The sequence below is a fragment of the Anolis sagrei genome, chromosome 2 (assembly GCF_037176765.1).
Source record: "Anolis sagrei isolate rAnoSag1 chromosome 2, rAnoSag1.mat, whole genome shotgun sequence".
NCBI classification, from domain to species: Eukaryota; Metazoa; Chordata; class Lepidosauria; order Squamata; family Dactyloidae; genus Anolis; species Anolis sagrei.
Genome location: NC_090022.1, coordinates 271,001,555 through 271,017,240, shown reverse-complemented (window position 1 = coordinate 271,017,240; position 15,686 = coordinate 271,001,555). Strand labels below are relative to the sequence as shown.

The 15,686-nt window shown below is 40.8% G+C and overlaps 1 protein-coding gene across 6 annotated transcripts in view; it reads right to left on the bottom strand.

The window, feature by feature from the left end:
• PDE4D (phosphodiesterase 4D) overlaps positions 1-15,686 on the bottom strand; it is an 806,167-nt gene that overhangs the window by 117,360 nt on the left and 673,121 nt on the right. For all 6 annotated transcript variants that reach the window (XM_060761516.2, XM_060761515.2, XM_060761518.2 and 3 more), the window contains one exon: positions 13,943-13,992. In XM_060761516.2, the coding sequence (XP_060617499.2) occupies positions 13,943-13,992 (50 nt within the window). The remainder of the gene's footprint in view (positions 1-13,942; positions 13,993-15,686) is intronic.

The following is a 15,686-nucleotide window of genomic DNA, read 5'->3' as shown; positions in this document are numbered from 1 at the left end:
CAGTCACACAGCATCTGGAAGGCGCACTGCCCATTGAATGGGTTCACAGACATCTTACAAAACAGTTTTCATTTGCAGTTTTTGAAATGATGCCAAGTTGGGACAATAACAGAATACTCAGGCCCTCTAGTAAACCTTCAACTTTTCGATTTTCTATCAATCGCACACAATTTCTCAGGTAGCAGCCATGCTTGCTGCCTCTAAACCATCCTTTGCTCTCTGCTGCCCTCTCGTGCATTTTTAGGTCAATGTCCTCACTGCACGTTGAATAAAACAGACAACCAAGGAGGGCAAAGGAAAAAGAGCACCACAAACCACAGCAAAATAACAATTTTCCTTGCAAAATTAATCTCTACAATAGCATAGTTGTTCTAAAGTTTATACAAATGACACACCTGGAGACAGTAAATGCAAAGACAGACCTCTAAAAGCCACTTCTAGATAAGCCCCCTTCACAAAAAGCTTACAATATGAAGTTGGACTATTAGGAAGAGAACACAGGTAGGGGAAATATGGGAAAGCAAGGGTTCAAAAGTAATATCTGTGAGCCAATGAAGCTGCTATTATTATTTGGCCTGTGTCAAATGCTGACAAAATAGAGCACATGAATGTCCTAGATCCCTCATGGATTGATAAAGTAATAAGAGCTTCATTACTTCTATCTCCCCTCTGAGCAATGACACACATTTTCAAGATAGCCAGCATAACCACAGAAGATCAGAATTATATATTTTATAAAAAGAGAGAAACACCAGTTGACAAATGCAGCAAGGGAGGTTTTCAACATTCAATAGCTGCATTCCATTATTCCAGGCAGAATGGTTTGCAGATGCAAACATGTTGTAAGTCTAGTATCTGTGGTTGTGAAATTCTTACAGAAATAACACCATAGAGATGATTTTGTTAACTGGGTTGCTGTGAGTTTTATGGGCTGTATGGTCATGCTCCAGAAGCACACAAAGTTTGAGGATGCCTGCCATAGATGTGGGTGAAACGTCAGGAGAGAATGTTTCTGGAACATAGTCATACAGCCCGGAAAATTCACAGCAACCCAGCAATTCCAGCCATGAAAGCCTTCAACAACACTTTTGTTAACTGTTTCCAAAATAAAACTGGCTGTGCAATCTTATTCTCTCTCTCTCTCTCTCTCTCTCTCTCTCTCACACACACACACACACACTTTTAATATAGATATCAAATGGCTGTGGAAGAGCACATGGTGAAAGACAGCATATTCAATTTGGAAATGAGGAAAGACGGGCATACAATGAATGATTGTATATTCAATTGCAGCACCAGCTGTGATCAACTTGTGCCTGGATTTTGTCTCTAACCATGAAGATCAATGGATGTCTATGATCCACTGCCTCTAGGAAGCCTATATAACAGCTTCCTTCAACTTGCCACCCTCCAAATGTCTTAGGCAACAACTCCCATCCTCTTTGTCCCACTTGCTTGCTTATCAAGACGCCAGATTAGAGAAAGCCAATGCAAACCATGATGCCCTGAGCTATCTGAGATGGGTGATAACGGAGGACCTTGTTGGGCAATGGTTCTGCATTTACATGACAGGTTGCCAGATTTTTTTCCCCCAGGTGACAGTTAAAATGCAAGATTTCTCATTGTCTCAAGTCATCTTCATAATAGCTGTATACAACTGAAAGCTATCTGGTGTGCAGAGCCATTAATATGATCATCATCTTTGATTTTATTTTTATTGTATCCAAGAGCAATGATTCAGTCTTCGACATAACAAATGAACTTACTTATCACTCAGATGTGAAAGCTTTCTTGGTGTGGATGAGCTTACATTCCCATTATGACATTCTAGGTGTACAGTTAACATCACGATGCTGCAGACCAAGATTAGACCAGGAGACTATCTAGTCCTGCATCCTTTCCCAACTATTGCTAACGAGAAGCCTGTAAAGAAGCCTTTTGTTCCTCTGTTACTAAGCACACTCCCTCTGAAGATCAGATTCGACTTTGCTGTCATGGCTAGTACTCTGGGTTTAGCAAAACTATAACTGGATTAACTTTTGTAAACAGCTTTATAGAATCATAGAATCAAAGAGTTGGAAGAGACCTCATGGGCCATCCAGTACAACCCCCTGCCAAGAAGCAGGAATATTGCATTCAAATCATCCCTAACAGATGGCCATCCAGCCTCTGTTTAAAAGCTTCCAAAGAAGGAACCTCCACCACACTCCGGGGCAGAGAGTTCCACTGCTGAACGGCTCTCACAGTCAGTAAGTTCTTCCTCATGTTCAGATGGAATCTCATTTATAAAAGCAGCAATGCCTGTAAGGCCTTTGCCCCATTTACATTGATAGGCAAAAATCAAGTATGTTCTGCAGGACAGGATCTGTATTCAGTCACCTACACTAAGACAATTGTTTACACAAAGTGGTGCAAAAATACATTCTACTCTGTGCTGCCTGCTTACAAGAACTATTTTCCAAGCTTGAGCAAGGCTAGACTACTGTGGCCTTCTAGATGTTTTTGGACCCATAATCTCTTACTATTTACTCTACTAGCTAGGACAGATGGGAGTTGTAGGCCAAATATCACAGTTGCCTAATCCTAAAATGCATCGCCTGGCCCCTTGATCTGAATAGCTTTCACAAAAATACAATCGACCAATGAGAGCTCAGTTGCATTTGCCTTTGGCCAAACTTAAGTGTTGGTGATGACCATCCTACAACAGGAGTGAATAATCTGTAGGCATCCAAATAATCTGTGAATAACAGATTATGAACAACATGAGTGAATAATCTGTAGGCATCCAAATCTTGATCATAATTGACTCCCATCTATCTCAGCCCAGCTGGTTTCCACCATTAGACAGAGTGAGGTAGTTGCCTCAGGCAGCAGTTGCTGGATAATGCAGAGAGGGTGGCAGCAACAGCCCTTTGGCTGTTCTTTCTGTCAGAGGACAGAGTTGTTTATTCTTCCATATAATCTGACCTGCACATGTAGGTCCTCTGGGAAACATTTCTTTCAGTCAGCCAAAACTAGGCTGACTGTTACCCAGAAGACATTTTCTTCAGCTACTGCCAGAAGATATTTGTCAGCTTGAGATGCTGTGTGAGTTTAAAATCAGTTTAAAAGTGTTTAAATCCACTCTTTTCTGGCAGACCTATCCAGATTACTATTAAATGGTGGGTTTTAAAGCATTTATTGGTGGTTTTTGATATGCATTGGCTTTATATGCTCCTTTAATTAATGCTTCCATGAATGGAATGGGAGTGGAAATATCCTTTTGCTTTTCATCTCAGCAAAAGGTATTGGGATGTACTTGAGCCCCAACCGTCATGGCCAGTGGTTGGGAATCCAAAAACACCAGAATGGCTATATATTCAAATCACCATCTCTAGGGTCTGCTTATGTTAGGAAATCCTTCTTAAAACTCTCTCTGATCAACATTGTGAGATGGTACTGCTGTTGAATAGAAGCTTTCACTATATCAATGATTGATTGGAAAATTCTGAGAGCTGTAGCCCCAATAAGACCATGTTTTGAAGTTCTGGCCATGGGGCCATGCCTTCTCCCATGCTGTGAAATATTCTGCCAACAGAAGAATATCTGGACCATTCCTCTGTGCTTAAAACATGAGGTACCTTATGTTGATTGGTTTGGGCCAGGAGATGTCAATTCTGCTGGGATTTAGATTCATATTTTCCTTTGTTTTCTTAAAATGAAGCTGCATTTTGTTCTTCTGAGGGATTTAAAGATGTTTGTATTGTTATTTCTAGTGTCAATTTTACAAATTTAAAATCCACAAGTAGAATGTGAAATAGCGGAACAATAATTACGCAACTACACAACAGAACTCAGTGTGCAAAGACGATTGAAGCCAAAACTGCCAATTATATTGTTTTAATGTGAAATAACAAATAGCTCAACTAAACATGATCCCAGTTAGGAATATATAAAATTGCAGGTCTAATTGGGACAGTGCAATAAAATTGGGACAGTGCAATAAAGCAGCGATAGGACTCTTTACCAGGCCAATTTAGATTTGAGAAAGATGACCAAGACGGTTTAAAATGGCGTATTTTAATATTGTGATAAATGCTTTTTAATGTTTATGTATGCTTATATGAATTCTTGTCCTGGCACTGAATGTTTGCCGTATATATGCTGTGCTCCACCCTGACTCCCCTTCAGGGTGAGAAGGGCGGAATATAAATGTTTTAAATCTATATAAATAAAAATGTAATTTTCGTTTGTGGGATTAGCATAATTCAAAAACCACTGGACAAATTGACACCAAATTTGGACATAATACAGTTATCAGGCCAACGAGTGACCATCACTCATAGAAACAATGAAAAACACAGCAAAAGAGACTTAAAAAGTAAAAGAAATGCATTGCAAAACATGCACAAAAACACATATATATACACAAACACACACATATACACATATACACAAATATATATATACACACAAAGCACATATACACAGACTGGGCCACAGCTACGCATGGCAGGGGACAGCTAGTAAATAAATAAAAACATCTTTTTAAGCCTTAGTACAGGATGGTATTATTGGACTAATTCTCAATAGCTACAATGATCCCAGATGATGGGAACTGTATTCAAGATCACCTGGTGAGCCACAGGTTATTCTTCCCTGCCTAAAAACATTTACTTCCTTGCAAATAATGGCCAAGATCCATCCAAATCAAAGCACTTCAGAACCCCATTGGTTTGACAGAAGAGCCAAGCTAGTGTTTAAATCTCTCCCATTGAAAATCAATGAGGCTTAAAAGTGCTTAACTTTGGCTGGACTGTGCCCAATGTTTATTATATAGCAAAGGCTTTATTTAATAAGCATGCTCCAGTGCACCTAGAGTATGACTCACTGGAAGGGAAAATACCTTTTTGGCTGGAGAACAAAGGAGAGAAACTGGTAAGATTTTAAAGAAGATACATAGTCAGCAAACGCTCTGCACGGCAGAATAAATAGGGATTGGCCATGCAAACAACATCTTTCTTGGAATCTCAGGTAGAGTTTCTTGTAAATAAGATTTATAATGACACCTCAAAAGATGGCTTGTGTACTTTACTGATTTTCACCTGCATTATACAGATATGGGGACAATAGGCAGACCTGCATGGCTAGTGCACCATTCAAATGGAGATCATACCTTTGGATATACCAAAACATAATGTTTGGCATTTTTGATGGAGCCATTCACAGATTTTAACCAGGATTTCTAAAGGCTTTCCATAGCAGGCTAATCCCATACAAGTATCCCATGGAGTGGTTTTCAACATTACATCACTTCTAGTGTACTAAAATGCAACAGAATCATAGAATCATAGAGTTGGAAGAGACCTCATGAGCCATCCAGTCCAACCTCCTGCCAAGAAGCAGGAAATAGCATTCAAAGCACCCCTGACAGATGGCCATCCAGCCTCTGTTTAAAAGCCTCCAAAGAAGGAGCCTTCACCACATTCTGGGGCAGAGAGTTCCATTGCTGAACAGCTCTCATAGTTAGGAAGCTCTTCCTCATGTCCAGATGGAATCTCCTTTCCCGTAGTTTGAAGCTATTGTTCTGTGTCCTAGTCTCCAGGGAAGCAGAAAACAAGCTTTCTTCCTCCTCCCTATGACTTCCCCTCACATATTTATACATGGCCATGTCTCCTCTCAGGAATACAAGGAGGAACAAGTCTCACCTACCCTACAGTTGCCCACCTCTATTGTTGTGCATTTGAGGCAGTACAGTGTTACACGGCTCTCAAGTAGGAAATTTTAAACACCTTGGTGAACTACAAAGCCCAGGCTTCATTAAGACAAATTGTGACAGTTCTAAAGTTCCACATTGCTATAACTCTTCAATGTAGCTACACTTATCGTTCTCGCCTACACAATAGTATGTGCAGTTGGGGCCACATAGCATCTGTTTCAATTTGTTTAATTTTCTTAACATTAATTTAAGATATCAATTATAGGGCAATATAAAAATGCAATAATTAAAAACACACAATTAACTTGTTCACTAAGTGAAAAATGAACTGCCCTAAATTTAATCATCAATCCTAACTTGAACAGCCCCAGTGAATCTAAGCAATTTTCCTAAGTTGGACTTGGGATACAATTTTATTCTTGAAGGAAGCAACGAGTAATATTAGCAATGTTCTTCCCACTGTGAGATAAGTTTTTGAGAACTGATTTCAAAGACAACTGAAAGTTCAGGACTTATTCTGTGCAAAATTTGCATGTGGGTTTTTGTATGCAGAGGAAAGCCATTTTTGCACAGAAAAAAGTATTTCTGCACAGAAAATGCTGTTTCCAGTGCAGGACATGCTGTAGCTACAGAGTTATTCTGCACACAATTTGTACATTTGTTTCTTCTGCCTAATAATGCTTCTGTACAAAAATGCTGTTTTTTTGCACAAAACCCATGTGCAAATTTTGTGCAGAATAAGTTTTGAACCGTGAAGATTCTCATTAGTTCAAATCTTTCCTCATTGCACTATTCTGACACTCAAAAATATGTTTTGAAACATGTTTTAAAAAAGTATTAATAAGCTTTCCAATCCTAGTAGTGATTTACAAGTTGTACTGGGATTAACTGCTAGGCCATGGTGTTCCCATCACAGATCTCCCAGTATTTTGACTAGTTTATCTCTTGATTTTCCATGAACATCAACACCACCAGACAAAGAAAACTCTGTGAGGAATCGAATATACAATTCTGTTATGAACAAAACAGTCCAACGCCTTGGATAGCTGTGCTGTCTTCAATTATCTACAGAAGAAAGGAGCTGAACTGTCTTTGCCCTCTGGTAGCAAATACCAGCCCCTTCTGGTCCTGGCAAAGGATCATCTTCATTTGTGCCATCTTGGACTGGCTTAAATAAAAATCTCACCTATACAGCTGGCTAACAAATCTGTTTCTCTTTTCTGGAGCCTTGCTCTGCGTGAATGGAGCAATAAACCGGGAACCTCCTAGTAGCAACAGAGACAAACAGACAACATTTCAAATGTCTCTGGAAAGACTGCATAGAAGGAAAGCTGGCGCCAAATTTCTTAATGGATGTTAAAGAAGCAAGGCAGTGTGCAGGGAAACCTCTATCATCTGTTTTGCTTTGGCACCACATCTTCATATAAAGTTGCTTTGCCGCTATTACCAGGATGTCATGTGCCTCGGGCAGAGATTCTGTGCTTGTGCCACAATGTCTGTTGTTATGGCAATGCTCATAATATCAAATACAGCATTAGGCATAGGGATGGGCAAACCAGTGCAGGCAATGTACCAACCTAACTGAACCTCTGATCCATTGCAAGCCATTGAACTGGCTCTGCATTTCTTCAGCCAGCTGGAGCCAAACTATCCAGGCACCAATGAACACCCGTTAATTTGAAGTCTAGGCCTGAAAAAACTAGCAAGATTTTTTAATGGAAAAGATGCCACAAGTCATTGAATTCCACACACTAATTTCAGAAGAAAAGATATTTATCTTTCTTTAATGTTTATACTAGGATGTTTAAATTTTATGTATGTCTTATGTTTAATGGTTTTAATTGATTTTAAGTTAATAGTTCTATGTAGTAATTAGTTATTATTACTTCATTGTGTACTGTATGTTGACATTGCATTTTTGCCATTAGTTTGTTGTAAACCTTGAGTGCTCCAGGGATGAGAAAGGCAGTATATAAATACAGTAAATAAACAAACAAACAAATAAATAAAAGATGTGATCAGAGTTATTTTATCTCTTTCTTTCAATTCGATCTTCAGTCTTTGGTTTCTTAGACGGCAGCCCTATCCATGCTTGTGTGGAAATAAATACTCTAATAAACACAACAGAGCTTCTTCCTATATTGCACTTTTCAGTCTGCAAAATGTTTACTAGGTTTGATGTAACTATTTAAAATAACCTTTATAAAACAGGTCCCTATGGCCACATCTACACTGCCAATATAATGCAGATTGAACTTCATTATATGTTCAGTTTAGACATATATAATCCAGTTTGATGCTGTTAAACTGCATTTTAGAGTCTACACTTACCATACAATGCAGATCAATCTGAATTATAATTGCACTGTAGATAGGGCCTATGTTACTTCTAGACACTAAAGCAAATTTTCCCAACTTCAAGTCTTCTCATTGATAAATCCTATCCACCAATCCCAATTGGCCATGATAGCTATTAACAACTGGTAGTTGTGGTCCAGAATATTTGAAGGAAATTCAGCTGGGGGAGGTTAATTTAAGGTTGACATTTAGTTTAATCGAAGAACAGGTAACCTCAGAAGCTATTGTCTTTTAGCACTTGAACAGTAAAAGGTAAAGGTAAAGGTTTCCCCTTGACACTAAGTCTAGTCATGTCCGACTCTGGGAGGTGGTGCTCATCTCAATTTCTAAACTGAAAAGCTGCCGTTGTCTATAGACACCTTCAAGGTCATGTGGCCAGCATGATTGCAGGAGTGCCGTTACCTTCCCACCAGGGTGATACCTATTAATCTACTCACATTTGCATGTTTTTGAACTGTTAGGTTGGCAAAAGCTTTCAGTCAGCAACTTCAGCAGCTCAGTAGTTTAACCTGCACTGTCACCAGGGGTTTTGAATTGTAGTTACTGTTAAAAGGGAAAATACTGAAAAACAACCATACCATTCCATATATGTGAGTATGTCTGTGTGTATCAGAGACAGGATTGAATATATATTTGCTGATGTTATTACGTGCCTTCAGGTCAATTTCATTTTATGGTAAACTTTTGTGTGTCCATGTGCCTTCAGGTATTTTTATTTATCGTGTCAGGGGCAGACCAGACAGTTGCATTGCATTTTTAACTAACAAACAAACAAAAAACACAAAATTTGCAAGCTTGGTAGTTGATTAAATGTCCTTTGACTAGTAGCTGGCCACTTGGAGTGCCTCTGGTGTTGCTGCAAGAAGGTCCTCCATTGTGGATGTGGCAGGGCTCAGGTTGCATTGCAGCATGTGGTCTGTAGTTTGCTCTTCTCCACACTCGCATGTCGTGGATTCCACTTTGTAGCCCCATTTCTTAAGGTTGGCTCTGCATCTTGTGGTGCCAGAGCGCAGTCTGTTCAGCGCCTTCCAAGTCACCCAGTTTTCTGTGTGCGCAGGGGGGAGTCTCTCATTTGGTATCAGCCATTGGTTGAGGTTCTGGGTTTGAGCCTGCCACTTTTGGACTCTCGCTTGCTGAGGTGTTCCAGCGAGTGTCTCTGTAGATCTTCGAAAACTATTTCTTGGTTTAAGCCATGGACGTGCTGGCTGATATCCAAACAGGGGATGAGCTGGAGATGTCACTGCCTTGGTCCTTTCACTATTGATTGCTACTTCCTGGCAGATGTCAGGTGGTGCAATACCGGCTAAACAGTGTAATTTCTCCAGTGGTGTAGGGTGCAGACACCCTGTGATAATGCGGCATGTTTCATTAAGTGCCACATCTACTGTTTTAATGTGGTGAGATGTGTTCCACACTGGGCATGCATACTCAGCAGCAGAGTAGCATAGCACAAGGGCAGATGTCTTTACTGTGACTGGTTGTGATCCCCAGGTTGGGCCAGTCAGTTTTCGTATGATATTATTTCTAGCGCCCACTTTTTGCTTGATGTTCAGGCAGTGCTTCTTGTAGGTCAGGGCATGGTCCAGAGTGACTCCCAGGTATTTGGGTGTGCTACAATGCTCCAGTGGGATTCCTTCAGGGCACTTGTAGATTTATAGTGACCCCATGAATTTCATAGGATTCTCTTGGGCAAGGGACATTCAGAGCTGGTTTTGCCAGTTTCTTTCTCTGAAACATAGCTTACAGCACCTGGTATTTGTTGAAGGTCTCCCATCCAGTTACTGACCCTACCACAAGGTTTTCTCAACAAGATTTATTCAGAGCAAGTTTGCAATTGCTTTCTTCTAGGGCTAAGAGAGTGCCTTGCTCAAGGTCACCCTGTAGGTTTCCATGTCTGAGCAGGGATTCAAATCCTGATCTCCTAGAGTTCTAGTCTGACACTCAAACCACTATATCATGCTGGCTCTCAAGATATAAATCATACATCAATGCTTTGAATGTACATCAAAAAAAGCTGTTTAGTGAGTGGGTGGTAAAGTCTGCTAATGTTTCTGTTGACACAGAACCGTATGTTGCCTTGGGTACGCCCAGGTTAAGATGATCCAAAGTTGCTTCCAGACACCACAAGCCATTATTCTCCTGATTTTGTGTTAGTAAATATGGAACAGAAGCAGTTTCTATTATGTTTCTATGTTCCTGAAGGCAGCTGTATCACTAGCCTTTCTACCAATGACTTCTATTATAAGTTTTTTTTATAAAGGTTTACTCCTTGTTACACTCCCTTTTCACAGTGCTCTCAGATTTCTGGTAGGTCTGAAATCTGACTGTGCGAGCCAAAACAGACAGTGATGCCCTCCAAAAGGAAAGATGAGGCAAAAGACTACTCAAGACTGGGGAGAATGGAGTATTGCAGCTTTCAAAAACATGCTTGTAGTCGATAATGTTTAGGAGATAGTATTAAAAACAAATAGAAAAGTTTTATTGGTCCTATAACTTGAAGTATAGACTGCTAGGGATCAGAGATGACCCCCCCCCCCCCACCTCGAGAATTATCTTTTAGCCTTGCCTGTATTAACAAGACTTGTTAGCTCATCTGTACCAACTTTTACATCATATCATATAAAACGCTAACTACAGACAGGGCATCTTTAACAGTTACTCATAACCATAAACCCGAGGGATGTTTATGATATCAGCTACCAGACCATTCCCAGTCCTGATCTGCAGAATTTTCAGCAATTAACATTCCTAAAAACTGAGGGCAGATGGAGTTAGCAATTGTATGCTTTACTGTGTTTTACTCAAAGAAAGAAAAATGAACTGTACGGTAAATTGAGGGGACCCAACTTGCTTCATGATTTACAAAGTAGACAATGAGTTATGGCCACTTTTTCTCTGCATGTCCATGGTGGCTGTAGGAGCAGAGAGGATTCACAAGCCTTCCAGATGGCAATGCTTCATTTGATGCTGTGTTGGTGTCTGGGGGTTTAGCTAGACCCGTCGCAAACTAGGCTCCTGTGGGAGCAAACCTTGCCAGCACGTCCCTGACGTCATGAGACTCCGCCTCTCGCCCCGCCCCTTTCTCAGCCTCTTTCTCCGTGCCAGAGTGGTTTTTCCTTTGCTAGGGCAGCATTGCGAGCATACTCTCTCAGTTGGCAGAATTCAACTGAGAGAATACGCTGGCAATGCTGCCCTAGCAAAGGAAAAACCACTCTGGCATGGAGAAAGGGGCGGAGAAAGGGGCGGGGAGAGAGGCGCAGTCTCATGATGTCAGGGACGTGCTGGCAAGGTTTGCTCCCGCAGGAGCCTAGTTTGCGGCGGCTCTTAGACTGTTTAAGTTGTTACCACTCCAGATTTGGCATCCTTCTCATCTTGCACTCAAAACGGGAGTACCTTGAGCACAAGTCCAATTACTGGCTTGCAGTAGTGGGAACGAGTGGACAGCATGGAGAAGGTGGCAAACAGCAGTGTTACCACAGCAAAAAATGGGTGGTTGGCATTTGAGTTACTACCAGGACTTAAAGGGAGTGGGCTAGCATCATAAGGATGGAGTATTGAAGCCTGCAAGCAGGTCATCAAGTTCCCAATTGGCATCCAGAAGCTTAACAGGCCTTGTTCAGGAGGGGAAACTTTGAGACCTTCTGAAGCCTGTAGAGATCTGTTGTGTCAATTCTTCTAAGAAATACCACAAGGGTCATTTTGTTGGACCTACCACCATCCTCATTAGAAGATGACAAATGGCTAGTTTAGTACACTACTGTAACATTTCACAGACTTTGAAAGGAGGCAAGGCTGACCAATTAAACAGGAGTTTCAATGATTGATAATTATTGGGTTGATAAACTGCCATGAAAATGACATGACTGCCAGGGTTGATCATATCATTAGGTAGAGTAAAGTAGCTAGGTCTGAAAGCACATTTTTGTGTCATAAATAAGGTAGTGAACTGTTTGCAATTAATCCATTATTATCAAGTTGGATACAGGCTTTGAGTAAACCTATGCAATTCAATGGAACTGAAGTTAGTGTATATGATTTAAGTATGAATCCATTATCATCATAGGCAATAAATTGTAGACGAGTATGATTGAAGCATGAATCCATTGTAGTTTAATACCAGAGAAGGAAGAGCTGTTTGGGATTATCTGCTATAGATATCAACATTACCTTATTTTTAAGCATCTAGATGTGTAGAAATTGTGGTATTTGCTGGTCTTCAGAACACAAAATATCTTGGGTCAACCCTGTGGATTACCCTAATTTTCATTACTTTATAACATAAAAGTCTAACATGAATGCAGTTTTCAAATGAAGCTTGTATTCAACACTGATTCTTTCTGGGAGAATAATGTAAAGGGGCTGGCTCTGAGGATGCCAGCCATAGATGCAGGTGAAACGTCAGGAGATAATGCTTCTAGAACAGTGGTTCTCAACCTGGGGTCCCCTGATGCTTTTGGCCTTCAACTCCCAGAAATCCTAACAGCTAGTAAACTGGCTGGGATTTCTGGGAGTTGTAGGCCAAAAACAGTTGGGGACCCCAGGTTGAGAAGCACTGTTCTAGAACATGGTCATACAGCCCAGAAAACTCACAGAAACCTAGTGATTCCAGCCATAAAAGCCTACAGTAACACATTCTCAGGTGATACTTTCTTCACAAATGCCCTGATTTGACTGACAATCTCTCATGAAAGACAAAGAAACTGTGACATACATATGGAGATCTCCAACCCATAACAGTCTTTCTACCCAATTGAAGGGGGCAATTAAGCCACTGTGTGCTTTTTGTGGAACATCTTTCTCCACTGAAAAACCACAGCAAAGTCCTGTTATATAGCAGCTCCATAGGACAGGCATACATGGAGTTTTGCATTATTTACCTATTCTATATTTATACCATCTTACTTCTATGATGAAATGAGTCACTAATACTGATTTCCAAATGCATTACAGTTCCTATAGCCACATCACGAAGAAGAGCCCAAATATGTTTACATCGAGTTGTTCAACATCACTAAGCCAGTTCCATCAAGCTCTGGACTTTTATATGGTAAATTGGTCCATTAAACTTCCCCGTGCAAGACCAGGCAACACCCAAACTGTTTTGCATTACAACAGGTATAGTTCACAAGAACACACTGTTGCTCTGAAAATTGTTCTACGTGCCAGCACTGACAACCATGCCGAGAAGAGACAGTGAGGCCTACAGCATGACCCCTGCTAGTCCAAAAATCAAAAGCTTTTGATCTTGGGAGTCTTGGCTCTACTACCATACATAAAGGAATTCTGAGTATTTCTTCTGTTCAGGTACTGATCAGACCCATTTGTCTTCTGATCAGATGCTAAGTGTTAGCAGGGGTATATATGTTTAGAAGTACATTTTAAAAAAATCTCAACTCACAACTTCCCTGCAGTGTTCAACTTAGCAGGATACTGGATAGATGTCCCCCCCCCCCCCGGCCTGTTATCAGAGCTTAGATCAGTTACAATGGCAACTGGCCAGGGAATGGGCTTTAGAGGACCTACTGCTGCTGGCAAGGGGCTGGTGGAACCCCTCTGCCAATCTCAGCAGCCAGACTGAAAATGAGCAAAGTAGATCAGCTGTATAAGAGCTTTACTGCTGGTATGATTTGGATTTGTTGTGAATGCTAAGGGGCATTCTTGAAATGCATCAAGGTGTTCCTTGGCACAGTTTCATTCTAGCATACCGTAGATATCACGGAGGTGGAAATTACAACATTAAATTTGATGGATCCTTTGAAGTGAAATGTAAGTTCAAGATGTGCACATATATTTTACCATGTAATTAATAACATTACACAGACCTTGGTGTATTTTCATTCCAATGATATCTCATCAAAACAGTGTGGCATTATTAAAAAGTCTTACCCGTTATGGTTGCTTTGTTGATGGATGGTTGGTTACACATGGGTGATCGTCTGACAAAACAATAAAAAAAGAGTAAAAAACTTAGATACTGGCAGAAAGGAATTTGCATTTACATAGTTGTTGTGGGAGGGCATGCATCTTTAAGGAGTAAACAAAAAACAACCAAAGGCAAAACTAATGGATTCTAGGTTATTTATTTATTTATTTGGGGTTCTTTTACCCCGCCCTTCTCACCCCGAAGGGGACCCAGGGCGGCTTACACAGTAAAGGCAACAATTAGATGCCAGCATCACAACAATCATCACAACTTACAGTAAAATTTCACAGTTACTAACAGTTTCATGCATTATTCCAGTAAAAATCAATAAAATCAATAAAATCAATACAAACCTAAATTCCTCCCTTACATTGTCAGTGTTTGCTGTCTCATAGATCCGCTTTTAATACCATTTTGTCCATCCTGCTGGTCTTTAATTGCCTGGTTGCCCAAAGGCCTGGTCCCACAACCAAGTTTTCACCCTCCTCCTGAAGGAGAGGAGGGATGGTGATGCTCTGATTTCCCCGGGGAGTGAGTTCCACAGGTGAGGGGCCACCACTGAGAAGGCCCTGCTCCTCGTCCCCACCAGCCTCACTTGTGAGAGTGGTGGGGTCGAGAGAAGGACCTCCCCAGATGATCTCAAGCTCCGAGGTGGGACGTAGCGGGAGATACGTTTGGACAGATACACTGGACCGGAACCGTACAGGGTTTTATAGGTCAAGACCAGCACCTGGTGTATTTGTCAGGAAGTTTGGTAACAGGTTGGATCTGTAGTACACTGTTTTAACAGTTTCTTCACTTTATGCTCCCTCAGTAGCAATCAGGCATGTAGCCGGGGGGGGGGGGGGGGGGGGGGCTCGGGGGGCTTCAGCCCTCCCCCCCCCCAAATTTTCATGGTGGTTCGCAAAAAGGCCTTATTGGTGCATTATTTAAACTGTTATGTTTATTCATATCATGATCTGATCACCATACTCAATATATCCCATATGCATGGGGGTATTGGGGTAATGATACAAAAGGTTTGCTAGGCTAGACCCTCTTTCACTCAGACTCAGCCCCCCCCCCCCCGAAACTCAGCCCCCCGAAACCCCCCTGAAAAAAATTCAGCCCCCCCCCCCCCGAAACGAAATCCTGGCTATGGGCCTGATTTCACCATATGTGGTGATCTTGTAAAAAAAAAAAAGACCCAGAAATATGGGACTCATATATATATGCTAGAAAATATTAAAATTAAAATTTAACCAGAATTCTTTTGGTTGGGGATGCCAGGTGATCAACTAGAAAAGAAAAATGAAAGATTACTCTTATACAGGAATTCCCCTACAAACGTAAGTTAAGAATGGGTCTGTGACAACAGGAAGTGAGAGAAATCTACCCCTAGGAAGAGAAATTCACTCCTGAAAGAGTTATCATGGAGTTAATGTGTATCAACTGAAGCTTTATCACCAATCCATGATTCCACAACAAGCCATTTTTTTCCAAAATTCAATTATCACAGGGGTAGAAAGTGAGGTGAAATCCTCTGAACAGGATCACAGAAAGCAAAACAAACATCACAGGGGTGTTCCTTATGCTTTCCAATGCTAAAATTACATATTTTTGGCTGGAGTTACACTTAAAAATGTACCTGCTCCAACTTATAAATAAATTAAACTTAAAAACAAACCTACAAAATCTTGTTCGTAACTTGGGGACTCCTGTATATTA